General features: G+C 55.6%; 1 protein-coding gene across 1 annotated transcript; it reads right to left on the reverse strand.

Moving 5' to 3' along the window:
• Window positions 1-3,249: 3,249 nt before the first annotated feature.
• On the reverse strand, window positions 3,250-4,077 carry MIF (macrophage migration inhibitory factor). Its single transcript, XM_068562909.1, has 3 exons — window positions 3,860-4,077; window positions 3,514-3,686; window positions 3,250-3,431 (listed from the first exon to the last, which is right to left on the reverse strand). Exons 1-3 carry the CDS (start codon window positions 3,965-3,967, stop codon window positions 3,365-3,367), a joined length of 348 nt encoding a protein of 115 aa, XP_068419010.1. The 5' UTR covers window positions 3,968-4,077; the 3' UTR covers window positions 3,250-3,364.
• Window positions 4,078-12,842: the final 8,765 nt, after the last annotated feature.

A 12,842-nucleotide genomic window follows, 5' to 3' on the forward strand; every position in this document is an offset into this window, starting at 1 on the left:
AGACCAGGGGACAGGGCAGTGGGGCAAGCCTGCAGAGGACAAGGTGGGAGGCCTGGGGGGGAGCCTACGCTGCCCAGCTCTCCAGAATGGACAAGCCCCAAGTGGCCTCCGGGCCACCGGCGCAAAGATCACAGAGCCGGGTGCAGCCACCCAGAGGGTGCTGGGGGACACAGGACCCAGGAGCAGCTCACAGGGCCTGGGCTGAAGCAGAGGGGACTTGGCATTGTGCAGCACTGGGTGGCCTCAGGGAAGGCTTCCTAGAAGGGTGCAGTGTGGGGCTCCCAGTGGGCTGGTGGGGGAAAGGCATTCGATGCAGAAGGAACGGCACCGGCAAGGGAGGTGCCAGGCTGCAAACCGGGGCTGAAGGCGCTGGTTGCCCCAGAGGCCAGGGGTCTTTGCTGGCAGGTGACGCGGTACCACTGGGGCAATGGTGGAGAGCGGGTGGCAGTCTGTGCCTCCACCCCCGTCTGTCCCACATCTCAGTTCGAGCTGTTATTTGGAAATGAGTTTCTGCTGCTGTTTTGAAGGCTGACGACACCCCTGTGGGCCTTGGGGCAGTTGGTCCCGTCAGGGGAAGGGACAGGCTGCTTGGTGGGCAGCGGAGCCCATGCTTCAGAGGAAATGGAGCTGGCCGGGTGCGGGGCGGGGGGTGGGGGAGGACTGGGGTTGGGGACAGATGTCTTGAGAGGGAGGTGCAGCAGCTGCTCTCCTCGGCATGCAGGGACGATTATTAGCTCCAGGGGGCTTGGGAGCATGGTGGGCAGGGTTAAGAATGTGGGACCCTGATCCACAGATGCCCCCTTTTTCCTATCCAAGGAGCCACTGCTGTGTGACACCCCAGCTGACCAGAGCCTCTGGCGCTCCCTGATTCATGGGGGCAGCGAGCTGTGCTCTGCCCTCCGGAGCCCCTCCATCCTCCCCAACACAGCAGGCGCCCAGCCTCCTTGGCCCTCAGAGACCCCTGCAGCTGGGGAGACCCCCATGGCTCATGTGAGGCCACAAGGTGAAAGTCCTAGCTGGGGGCAATGGGAGGGAATGTGAGGTCGGACCCTGGGAGGTGGTGACCTGGTGTTGACACACCCCGGGAACTGGGATGGTGTCCTCACCTGTGAAATGAAGGAGTCGGATGAGATGCTCACAGACACCTAGGCCCCTGCTCTCACGACCTCGTGTGGTGCATCAAGGTGAAGGCCAAGAGCAGGGGGAAGAAGCTGTGTGCTGGGAACTTGGGGGTTGGGGGGCACACAGCTGGGGAGCTGAGGGGATGTGACAAAGGCCAGGCCGAGGCAGGAGCCTGTCACAGGGCAGGTGCTCATACCCAAGAGGGAGGCCCCAGGCCGCGAGCCAGGCTGAGGGATGTTTGGCTGCAGCTGGAGCCATGCCACCCCCCACCCCCTCCCCCAGCATGGAGACTGACTCCAGTCCCCTCACTGAGGACAGAACGAGACTGAGGTGAGCTGGAAGACCTCTGTGGAAGAGGAGCGTCCCCTCCGAAAGATGGGCCACACCCTCCAGACTCCCTTGAACCGATTCTCCTCCTTTCAAAGGTCACGACTGTCCCCACTGTCCTGGAAGTAAATCCTCAATATCCAGGGAGCTGACTGGGGGCTGAGGGTGGAGAGTGCCCCCTGAACCTGGACTGAAGGAGAGCAGCCCTCAGGCATCTGAATGAGGAAGCTGGCACTGGCAGACTGCCCCAGAGGTGTGGGGTGGGGGGTGGATCCAAGTGGAAAGTGCCAAGGGACTGGGCTAGGCAGCCCTGGGGCCTGGGCTGTTCTGAAGTTACCATAATCAGAGGGCAAGTGTGACCTGCTACAAGCCTGGGATGGGCACCCGAAGCTTCCTGCCCCTGCCTGCTGGGAGTTCACACTGAAGCCACAGTGGGTGCCACATGGGCTGGGCCACTGGCAGCCGTCCCAAGGAAGGAGCCCGTGGCCACCCCAGGCCCCAGCACACATACAAGGTGGCCCTTGTCACTGTGTATCACTCAAAGGTGGGCCTGCTCCTCACTCCCAGCATCAGAAGGGAAGAGCTCCAGAGGCTTGGTCCAGGTAGTAATAACCCTTCTCCCCAGAGCCCCTCAGCTTCCCAAAACAAATTCACTTAAATTCTGTGGATTTTTAAAAAATCACCTCCATCTAGGATGTTCTTGTCTATCTCAGGGGCTGAGGAAGAACAAAGGGTTTCAATGGCTCGGGGCCAGCAGGAATCCAGAGGTGAGGCCCCCAGGAATGGGGTTCATGTGGCCAGAGGAGCCCCTTCTCTGTGCCAGCAGCTGCAATGAACTGGACTTCTCCCCCAGGGTAGGCAGTGCAGAAGGGGTGGAGCTGGCCCTTCACACAAATTCCCAGTGCTCATGGCTGGGCCTCACTTGGAAGGAGTCGCTGCCAGGGCCCATGGAGGCGCTCATGCTGCAGGGCGGTGAAGTGTTCAGCCCAAAGGCGACCGGACCCGAGCAAGCAGCACTTCGTGGCTGGAGGACTGCCTGCTGCCCTATCGCTGCCCCCACGAGGGAGCACGAGGGAGCGAGCCCCTGCACTTGGAGAAGGGATCCTAGGCCAGGAGACCCCAGTTACACTGGACCTTGACACTGATTTTGTTTTGACAGGGTACCCTCAGCGCCAGGACCTCCAGAGGCCTAGTGGGGTTAACTAGCCACCTGGAGGCTTTCAGAGCTGCTGCGCCATAAGACCTGAATGGTACCCAAATTACAGGGGATGTTCCCTCAGGGAACTGCTGTGCCTGAGGGGAGCAGAGCCCAGGCCCAGAACTGGGGTGAACAGGGCAACATAACCAGGAACTCGACCTCCTGGGCACCTTCCCTCCTACCAGACCCAAAAGCTGTTGCAAAGTTCCAGAACAACGGGATTTCCCAAGTCAAGACACTGAGGCAGCAGCCTATCGAAAAGTGACCCTGGACGGAGTGGGGAAGGCTTTCTCTCCGCCCCCCCCCCGCCCCCACTCAGATTCTGACCCCTCCCCCTTTCCCCGCCAGCCCTAGCCCAAGAGGTAGTCCGGCCTCTGCGGGAGGTGGGGGGTGGGGGACGATCCAAAACGAATTCCCGTAGGATTCCGGGGTCTGCGGCCTCGGGCAGGATGCCAACCACAGCTGGGCCCTCTGCTGGGGGCTGGGGGCGTGGAGAGGCTAGGCTGCAGATTCTGGGGACACCCCTCCCGATCTCGGTTGCCCAGTCACTGACCCAGCCCTGCACCGATTCCTCCGCAAGCCAAGGAAGCCCGAGGCAGCCGCAGTCTCCACACCGTTTATTTCTCCGTCCTGGTAGGTGGGGTCGCTGGGGGCGGGGCGGGCAGAAAACCGCGCTTAGGCTGCGGGCCCGGGGCAGGGGAGTCCGGGGCGCGACACTCAGGCGAAGGTGGAGCCGTTCCAGCCCACGTTAGCCGCGTTCATGTCGTAGTAGTTGATGTAGATCCTGCGGGGGAGGAAGCGGGTCTAAGCCGGCTGCGAGGTGGCCGCCGTGGCCGCGCGCCCCCCGTCCCCCGGCGCCCACGCACCTGTCCGGGCTGATGCGCAGGCGTTCGGCCAGCAGGCCGCACAGCAGCTTGCTGTAGGAGCGGTTCTGCGCGCCGCCGATCTTGCCGATGCTGTGCAGGCTGCAGAGCGCGCACGGCTCGCTGGAGCCCCCGAAGGCCATGAGCTGGTCCGGCACCACGTGCACCGCGATGTACTGCGGGGGAGGGGCAGCGGTCAGCGGGCCTCCTGGCCTCGCCGGCCCGGACGCCCCCATCCCTTCCCCTCCCGGAGCCCCATCCCGGAGCCGCCTGCCCCACCCAAGCCCCATCCCGGAGCCACCTCCCCCGCCCCAGCCCGGGACCGCTTGGCCGGGCCCTCCCCGCAGACCTGCGCCGGCTTGCCCGTGGCCTGCGCCAGCTGCTGGGTGAGCTCGGAGAGGAGCCCGTCCGGCACAGAGGCGCGGGGCACGTTGGTGTTCACCAGGAATATCGGCATGACGGCGAAGACAGGGATACAGGAACCAACCGACTCGCGCGGAAACACAGCCGGGAAATCTCTGAGCTAAGTGACCGCCGCCCAGCGCCCCTCCCAGTGCGGCTGCGGCCCAGCCTCCCGTGACGCCACAGCCGGCGGAGACCCCGCCCCCGAGGCCGCGGCGCGCTCGCGCCTGGTGACGTCACCGCCTGCGGAGGTCCAGCCCGCCCGGCGGAACTCGGAGCCCCTGCAGAGTCGGCCCTTGGCCCTGAGCACCTCCTCAAAGTCGTTCTCCACGCGGCGGCCAGAAATCTGCCTGTCCCTCGTTTGTCAGTCCTTTCATCTAGTCACAGCGACGTCTGTGCGCCGGGAGCAGCAGGGATGCGTCTTTTAGCGGGACAGACGGCCCCTGGCCCTCCATGAGATCACAGCCAGACAAGCAGATGGAGTCCCAGCTCATTCCACTAAGCCCTCCTGTGTCCGCAGTCTCCGCGCGCGTGCGTGTGTGTGTGTGTGTGTGTCTGTGTGTGATGGGGAGGGGTGGTCATTGCTGCAGGTGGGAGGGGGCTGCCACAAGTGAGTCACCATCCAGAGGCCTTCCCTGCACCCCTGCTCTTCAGGGTGGGTGAGGATGCTGGGAGGTGCCCAGGGGGGAGGCAGGGAGTAGGAGGGGTTCCAAAGGCAGTCAGCAACTCCGTCTCAGAGCCCACCCCAAAGCCCCATCCGGTCCCCTGGGCAACCCCTTTGCAGGTCTGGAAACTTGAGCTCCTCAGGGAAGCCCCACCCTAGCCAGGCCCTGTGGGGATGCCCTCTCACAGAGCCCTGGGTGCAGTCTCTCTCTTCCACTGTTGGTCAGCTCAGGGGGCACCTAGTAGGTGCCAAACATACAAGAGACATGGACTAAATGCTGGCTGAATGAATGAAGTTAGCCATGACACGGCAGGAAGAGGACAGGGCCAGGGAGGAGCCTGCAGGCCCTGCCATTACTGGGCAGGAGGGCCACCCGACTCCTGCTCCGAGGAGACCCTGGTCAGGGGGCTGTGCTGGGGAGCAGAGCTCTGCAGGCACTCGAGGGGGTTTGGCTCATGCTGGTTTGGCCAAGTCTCAGAGCTCTCCAGGGAGGTCCTGTCCTTGGTCTTTGGCAGGTGTGGTCTGGTTAAGGTGGCACAGCACACACTGGCCTGGACACTGGCCATGTGATAGAGCAAGACCACCATGCCTGTGGGAGCAGGCGGCCTCAGGCAGGAGGTCACATGGCCCAGCTGTGCAAATACTCTGTAAAATGTGGATCCCTCCAGGTGGGCCCCAGGTCATATCCCTCCCCACTCCCACACCCCAGCAGACTTCCTGTGCCCAGGGCTCTGTTACCACTGATGCACTGATGCACCCCACGCATTGTCTCCAGCCTGGGGCGTTCCTCTGAGCCCCAGCAGCCAACTCCGCATGTCCTGCTACCTGTGTCCAAATCCAAGTGCATGACTATTCTCCCACCCCTGATCGCCTGCCAGTGAAATGTGCCTCCCTCCACTGTCCCTTTATCCTCACTTCTCCTGCCCCCACCCCGCCTTAGTCTAAGTTAGCTGGCACCGCCTTTGGCCTGGCCTGGCCTGCCTGGGGGAGGGGTCTGTCTCCCCACCCCCTGGCAGTAGATCTGGCCATGTGACTTGCCTTGCCCAGTGAAATGTGAACAGAACTGACCCAAGTGACTCCAGCCAGAAGACTCAGGAGCCAGCACCTGGTTGGCGGTTCTCTGATAGTGGAAGTGGGTGACACAGTGAAGCCTCGCCAACAAATAACCTGCGACGCCCTGCAGGTGAGCCACTGTTCGGGGCCGTGCTCCTGGCTCCTGGCTCCTGGCTTGGGCGTTGGTCCTGGAACGCTGTAGGCCTGTACTCTCCCTCATCTGCCTCAGGCTCAGTTCGTCAGGAAAGCCCCAGAGCTCCTGGCCCCGTCAGGTCCTCTCCTTCAAGGCCGTCACCATATCTCTGCTTGCGAGTTACTGATTCCTTTCTGGGCTGCATGAGGTGGGGGACATTGCTGTGGCCTACCTTCTGACCTGTTACTAGGTAGCAGGCGGAGGGCCTCCAAAGATGACCATGCCCAATTCCCTGGAACCTGTGAATATGTTACCTTACGTGGCAAAAGGCACTTTGTAGATGTAATTAGGGTTACAGACTTTACAGTAGGGAGGTTATCATGGATTATCTGGGTGGGGCCAACGTAATCACATGAGCCCTTAAAAGCAGAGAATTTTCTCCAGCTCAAGTAAGAGATGCAGCAGGAGGGGCGGTCAGAGAGCCTCGAAGCAGAAGGACTCAGATGTGCCGTTACTGGCTTTGAAGATGAAGGGCCCTCAGTCGTTCAGCCGCAAGGAACTGAATTCTGCCAGCAGCCTGAATGAGCTCAGAAGTGGGTTCCTCCCTACTTGACCTGGAGACGCCTTGACTTCGGCCGTGAGACCTGAAGAAGAAGACCAGTCACTTTGTACTCGATTGTGACCCACAGAAACTGAGATAATAAACGTGTGTTGTTTTAAGCTGCTCAATTTGTGGTAATTTGTTCTAAGAGCTATAGAACAGTAACACCCCCGGCATCCCCAGGGGCTCTATAATCACCTGCTGAACAACAGCACACACGCACGAGGAGCCCTTGGCCCCCAAAATCCTCTCCCCCTCCCTCCTCACTGACAGCATCCCAATTCTGTTTGCTTAGAACCTTCACCGCAACCACTGGCAACCAGGCATGGCCACCGGAGGTAGCTGTGGCCCATGTGATGTGCAGGGTCCACAGGGAAGCAGCTGCCTGCAGATGGAGGCTCTACCCTACGCCCTTCCTCCTACCCCCACCTGGAACCTGGGCAGGACTGCCAGATGTGCAGCAGCTGCCAGGCAACCCTGAGCTGGAAAAACACAGGCAAAGGAGGGGGAGTGGCAACCCCGAGGAGCCTGGGGCTCTGGCGGCTCTGCCCATCCCCTTCAGCTGCCTTTACATTACAGGAGAAAAGTAAGCCCCTCTCTGCTTGAAGCACCACTGGTCAGGGTTTCTGATGTTTGCAGCCCCAGGGCAGCTCCTAGCTGGTACAGAGGACTTCTTGAGGGCCACGCCCCACAGTTGAGGGCTGCTGGGCAGAGAGGGGGTGGGAAGGAAACCTCAGGATGTAGGGAAACGCCAGCTAGATGAGGAGGAATACGGCCCATACGAGCACCCGGCAGGCCCCTAAAGCTGGCAGCCGTGCCCCCCACCCCGGTTGAACATCTCTGTGGGCAGGACGCAAGTCACCCACGCTGGAAGGGGTGCATGGGGAGGGGGAGGGCCTGCTGACTCCATGATGCAGGGCTACTGCTGTCCTCTTGCTGCCTCTCCCTGACACGGACCTGGCCATCGGTCCACGTCCACGGACGGTCCACCTGACCACCGGCTCCCACAGCCCCTTCGCCAGCTTTATTCCCCTTGCCATCCCTCCCCCGGGCACTTGCGGTTCATCACTCACAGCAAGAACCCAGCCAGCCTTGAGCCCCCGACTGTCCCCCATGCACCAGTCCCTGTGCCCTTGTTCGCTGAATGTGGTAAAAGTTGCAGCAAAGACAAGCAAAGGAAACACCCTCCCCCTCCAGTCACAGCGGAAGAAGACCTGGGAGGTCATCATCCCTGCTGGAGACCCCCCCCCCCGAGCTGTACCTGAAGGTACAGGATTTTAAGAGGGGTGTCTGCCAGGAGACCACCACACTGCAAAAGCAGGGCCTAGGCTTGTTGGGGAGCTAGCGGTCATGGCCAGCTCTCCCGCACAGGATGAGACATGGTTCAGAGAGGGTGATCTGGGCTGAGCCTCTTAAACTCTCTGAGGCTCAGCTGCAAAATTTCAAACTGGGGGAATTCCTTTTCTATAGATTTGTGTGAAGATTTAACGAGATTAAGGACAAGCGCAAAGTGCCTGCATTCAGAATGTACTCAGTAAAAGCTACCTGATCTTATTGCTTTGTCATCAAGTGTCCTGGAGCAGAAAACGGACTAACAGGCCTGACCCTAATGGTGGCACTGGGCAGTGTGGGTGACTGTGCTTTCCCTCCCTGGTGGCCAGGTCCTTCCCCACCCCCGCCCCTCCCCCATCCCATCAAACCTGAGGCCAGGCTGCATCTCCCCCACCTCTCCTGGCATGGCCTCTCCTGTCTGCGGGGTCCTGTCCCTGTTTCCTTGCCCTGCTGAGGGGTTCCCTGGGCAACAAGGACTCCCAACGCCCACCCCACACTCTCAGAGACAATTTGGCTGGGTGGACAGCAAGTGGGACACGGCCCAAGGGCTAGGCCCGGGCTGGGGGCATCTCTATGGTCCATGCTGGGGACCAGGGCACCTAAGTGTGACCAATGCAGTCCCAGACCTGGGACACAGCCTGACGCCTGCCCTGCTCACAGCCTGTGCACCACGGGATTTCGAGGGATGGATCCTTTCTCACTAATCTTCACCAGGGGCCAGTAGCGGCCAGGGTGGCCACTGGTGCCGAGGGTGGGGGGGCAGCTGGGGAGCGGGTCAGCAGAGGCGGAGATGGGGCAGGTGGCAGAGAGAAGCTGGGAGAACACACAGAGGGCTCCCAGAGTGCTCACACCTGCCTTCCAGAAAGCTCCACATCTACCGGACCCACAGGCCTTCAGTCCCATCATTCAACACTCCTGCCTCCAAAGGAACCCCAGCTGGGCCTGTCCTCAGGAAGCCAGCTCCAGGTGACTTCTCCATGAGACCTCTCCTGACCCCGACTCAGAGAGTTCTCGCTCCCCAGAGAACCTACTGCTTGCCACTTCTGCTAATATGGCGGTTACTGCTTCCCACTGAAAGCCAGACAAATTCTTTATGATACAACAATGATCAATTGTTTTTTTGACCGAAGTGCCAAGGTAATCCAATGGGGAAAAGATGGTCTTTTCAACAAACGGTGCCGGCACCACTGGACATCCATTAAAAGTAAATGAATAAGGGAATTCCCTGGTGGTCCAGTGATTGGGACTCGGCGCTTTCACTGGGCCCAGGTTCAATCCCTTGTCAGGAAACTGAGATCCTGCAAGCCATGCAGCGCAGCTTAAAAAAAAAAAAAATGGTGGACACTAGATGACTGTGGATGTGGTGATGACTTTTTAGATACAACACGATCTATGAAAGAATTCATAAGCTGAACTTCTTTAAAATTAAAAACATCTGGGGACTTCCCTGGTGGTCCAGTGGTTGAGACTTCGCCTTACAATGCAGGGGGTGCGGGTTCCATCTCTGGTCCACGAACTAAGATCGCACATGCCTCCAGGCCAAGAAACCAAAACATAAAACAGAAGCAATATTGTAACAAATTCAATAAAGACTTTAAAAATGGGCTTCTCTGGTGGTGCAGTGGTTAAGAATCCTCCTGCCAATGCAGGGGACACAGGTTCGAGCCCTGGTCCAGGAGGATCCCACATGCCACGGGGCAACTAAGCCTGTGCACCACAACTACTGAGCCTGCACTCCGCAGCAAGAGAAGCCACAGCAATGAGAGGCCAGCGCACCGCAAAGAAGAGTAGCCCCCGCTCACAGCAACTAGAGAAAACCCGTGCACAGCAATGAAGACCCCATGCAGCCAAAAATAAATACAATAAATTAATAAAAAAAAAAAAAGGACTTTAAAAAATATATACAGGGACTTCCCTGGTGGCGCAGTGGTTAAGAATCCACCTGCCAATGCAGGGGACATGGGTTCGAGGCCTGGTCCAGGAGGATCCCACATGCCATGGGGCAACTAAGCCCATGCACCACAACTACTGAGCCTGCGCTCTAGAGCCCGCGAGCCACAACTACTGACGCCCGCGTGTCTAGAGCCCATGCTCCACAACAAAAGAAGCCATCGCAATGAGAAGCCTGTGCACCGCAACAAAGAGTAGCCCCCGTTCGCCACAACTAGAGGAAGCCTGCATGCAGCAACGAAGACCCCATGCAACCAAAAATAAATTAAATAAATTTATTAAAATATATATATACATTTTATAAATAAATAAATAATAAAAACGTCTGCTCTGTGGAAGGCACTGTCAAGAAAATGAAAAGGCAAACCACAGACTGGGAGAAAATATCTGCAAAAGATGCATCTGATCAAAGACTGTTATCCAAAATATACAAAGAACTCTTAAAACTCAACAATAAGAAAACAAACAACTTGATTTTTAAAAACAGCCAAACAGTTTTTTTTTTTAATTAATTAATTTATTTATTGGCTGCATTGGGTCTTCGTCGCTGTGCGCGGGCTTTCTCTATTTGCGGCAAGCGGGGGCTACTCTTTGTTGCAGTGTGCGGGCTTCTCATTGAGGTGGCTTCTCTTTGCTGCCAAGCACAGGCTCTAGGCACGCGGGCTGCAGTAGTTGTGGCACGCGGGCTCAGTGGCTTGCAGGCTCTAGAGCTCAGGTTCAGTAGTTGTGGCACACGGGCTTAGTTGCTCCACGGCATGTGGGATCTTCCCGGACCAGGGCTCGAACCCGTGTCCCCTGCATTGGCAGGCGGATTCTTAACCACTGCGCCACCAGGGAAGTCCCAAAACACTTTTAACAGACACTCACCAAAGAAGATATATACAGATGGCAAATTAGCATATGAAAAGATGTTCCATGTTTGTCATCTGGGAAGTGCAAATTACAAGAAAATACCACCACACACTTATTAGAATGGCCAAAATCACTGACAACACCAAATGTTGGTGAGGATGTGGAGCAACAGGAACTCTCATTCAGTGCTGGTGGGAATTAAAATGGTATAGCCACTTTGGAAGAGTGTTTGGCAGGTTCTTACAAAACTAAACATACTCTTACCCTATGATCCAGCAATCATGCTTCTTGGTATTTACCCAAAGGAGGTGAAAATGTATGTCCGCACAAAAACCTGCACATGGATGTATATAGCAGCTTTATTCATAATTGCCAAAAGCAACCAAAACGTCCTTCAGTAGGTGAATAAACTTTGGGACATTCAGACAACGGAATTTTACTCAGTGCAAAAAGAACTATTAAGCAATGAAAAGACATGGAAGAAACTTAAATGCATATTACTAAGTGAAAGAAGCCAATCTGAAAAGGCTACATACTCTATGATTCCAACTATATGACATTCCGGAGAAAACAAAATTGTAGAGACCATAGAAAGATCAGTGGTCGCCAGGCGCTGAGCAGGGGCAGGAAAGGGATCACCATGTAGAACAGAGAGGATTTTTAGGGCAGGGAAAATACTCTGTATGATACTATCATGGTGGATACATGTCATCATACATTTGTCCAAAGCCATAGCATGTACAACTACAGGAGTGAACCCTAATGTAAACCGTGGACTTTGGGTGTGATAATGACGTGTCAATGTAGGGTCGTGGATTGTAACAAACGTCCCACTCTGGTGGGGGACGTTGATAACAGGAGGCTGTGCATGTGTGGGAGAGGGGGCATATGGGAAATCTCTGTACTTTTCTCTCAATTTTGCTGTGAAATTAAAACTACTCTAAAAAAATCTTTTTTAAAAAATAGTGGGCAAAAGACTTGAACAGTCTTCACAAAAGAAGATACGTGACTGGTCATATTAGCACATGAAGAGATGCTCAGCATTATTAGCCATCAGGGAAATACCTCAATAAAACCACAAGACGCCACTACACACTCAGTGGAATGGCTAGATTAAGAAGACTGACAGTGCCAAGTGCTGATGAGGACTTGAAGCATCCAGAAGTCTCATCAAGTGCTAGCGGGAATGTAAAACAGTATATGCACTTAGGAAAACAGTTTCTTCTACAGTTAAGCATACATTCATTATTTTTTTTAACATCTTTATTGGAGTATAATTGCTTTACCATGGTGTGTTAGTTTCTGCTTTATAACAAAGTGATACATTCATTATTAAACTCAGCAATTCATTTACCCCAAAGAAATGAAAGCATACGTCTACACAACTTGTGCAGGAATGTTCATAACAGTTTTATTCATCATGGCCAACAATTAGAAACAGGGCTTCCCTGGTGGCGCAGTGGTTAAGAATCCGCCTGCCAATGCAGAGGACATGGGTTTGAGCCCTGGTCCGGAAAGATCCCACATGCCGCGGAACAGCTAAGCCCATGTGCTACAACTACTGAGCCTGCGCTCTAGAGCCCGCGTGCCACAACTACTGAAGCCCGCGTGCCTAGAGCCCGTGCTCCGCAACAGGAGAAGCTGCCGCAATGAGAAGCCCGCGCAACGTGGCAAAGAGTGGCCCCCACTCGCCGAAACTAGAGAACGCCTGTGCACAGCAACGAAGGCCCAATGCAGCCAAAAATAAATAAATAAAATAAATAAATTTATTTTTAAAAAAAAAACCAACCAATTAGAAACAGCCAAATGTCCACCTGCAGGGAAATGGGTTAACAAATGATGGTATATCCATACAGTGGAATACTCTTCAGCCATACAAAGGGATATATGCTAATACATGCAACAACACACATGAACCTCAAAAACTTTATCTGGAGCAAAGCCAGACACAAATGCATACATACGGTATGAAATTATATCAAATTCTGAAAAAGAAATCTGACTTATAGTGACAGAAGGCAGGTCTGCGGTTGCCTAGGGCCTAGGGCCTGATTGCAAAGGGGCACGACGGAACTTTGGAGATGATGTGACTGGTCTACCTTGATGGTGGTGGTGGTTCATGGATATGTACACCTGTCAAAACTTATCAAATGTAAACTTAATATGGATACATTTTATTGTATGTAAATTATACCTCAATAAAGTTGATTTTTAACAATCAATTCCTCAGAAAATCCTTCCCTGACCACTCCCCTCTCAAACATCCCTTGGTATACACACCCTTCACAAGCTGTATTTTCTTCCACTTCATTTCCCCAAGTTTGTTTGTTTTGTTTTGTTTTAAG

Source organism: Eschrichtius robustus, chromosome 14 (genome assembly GCF_028021215.1).
Source record: "Eschrichtius robustus isolate mEscRob2 chromosome 14, mEscRob2.pri, whole genome shotgun sequence".
In the NCBI taxonomy this organism is placed as follows: domain Eukaryota; kingdom Metazoa; phylum Chordata; class Mammalia; order Artiodactyla; family Eschrichtiidae; genus Eschrichtius; species Eschrichtius robustus.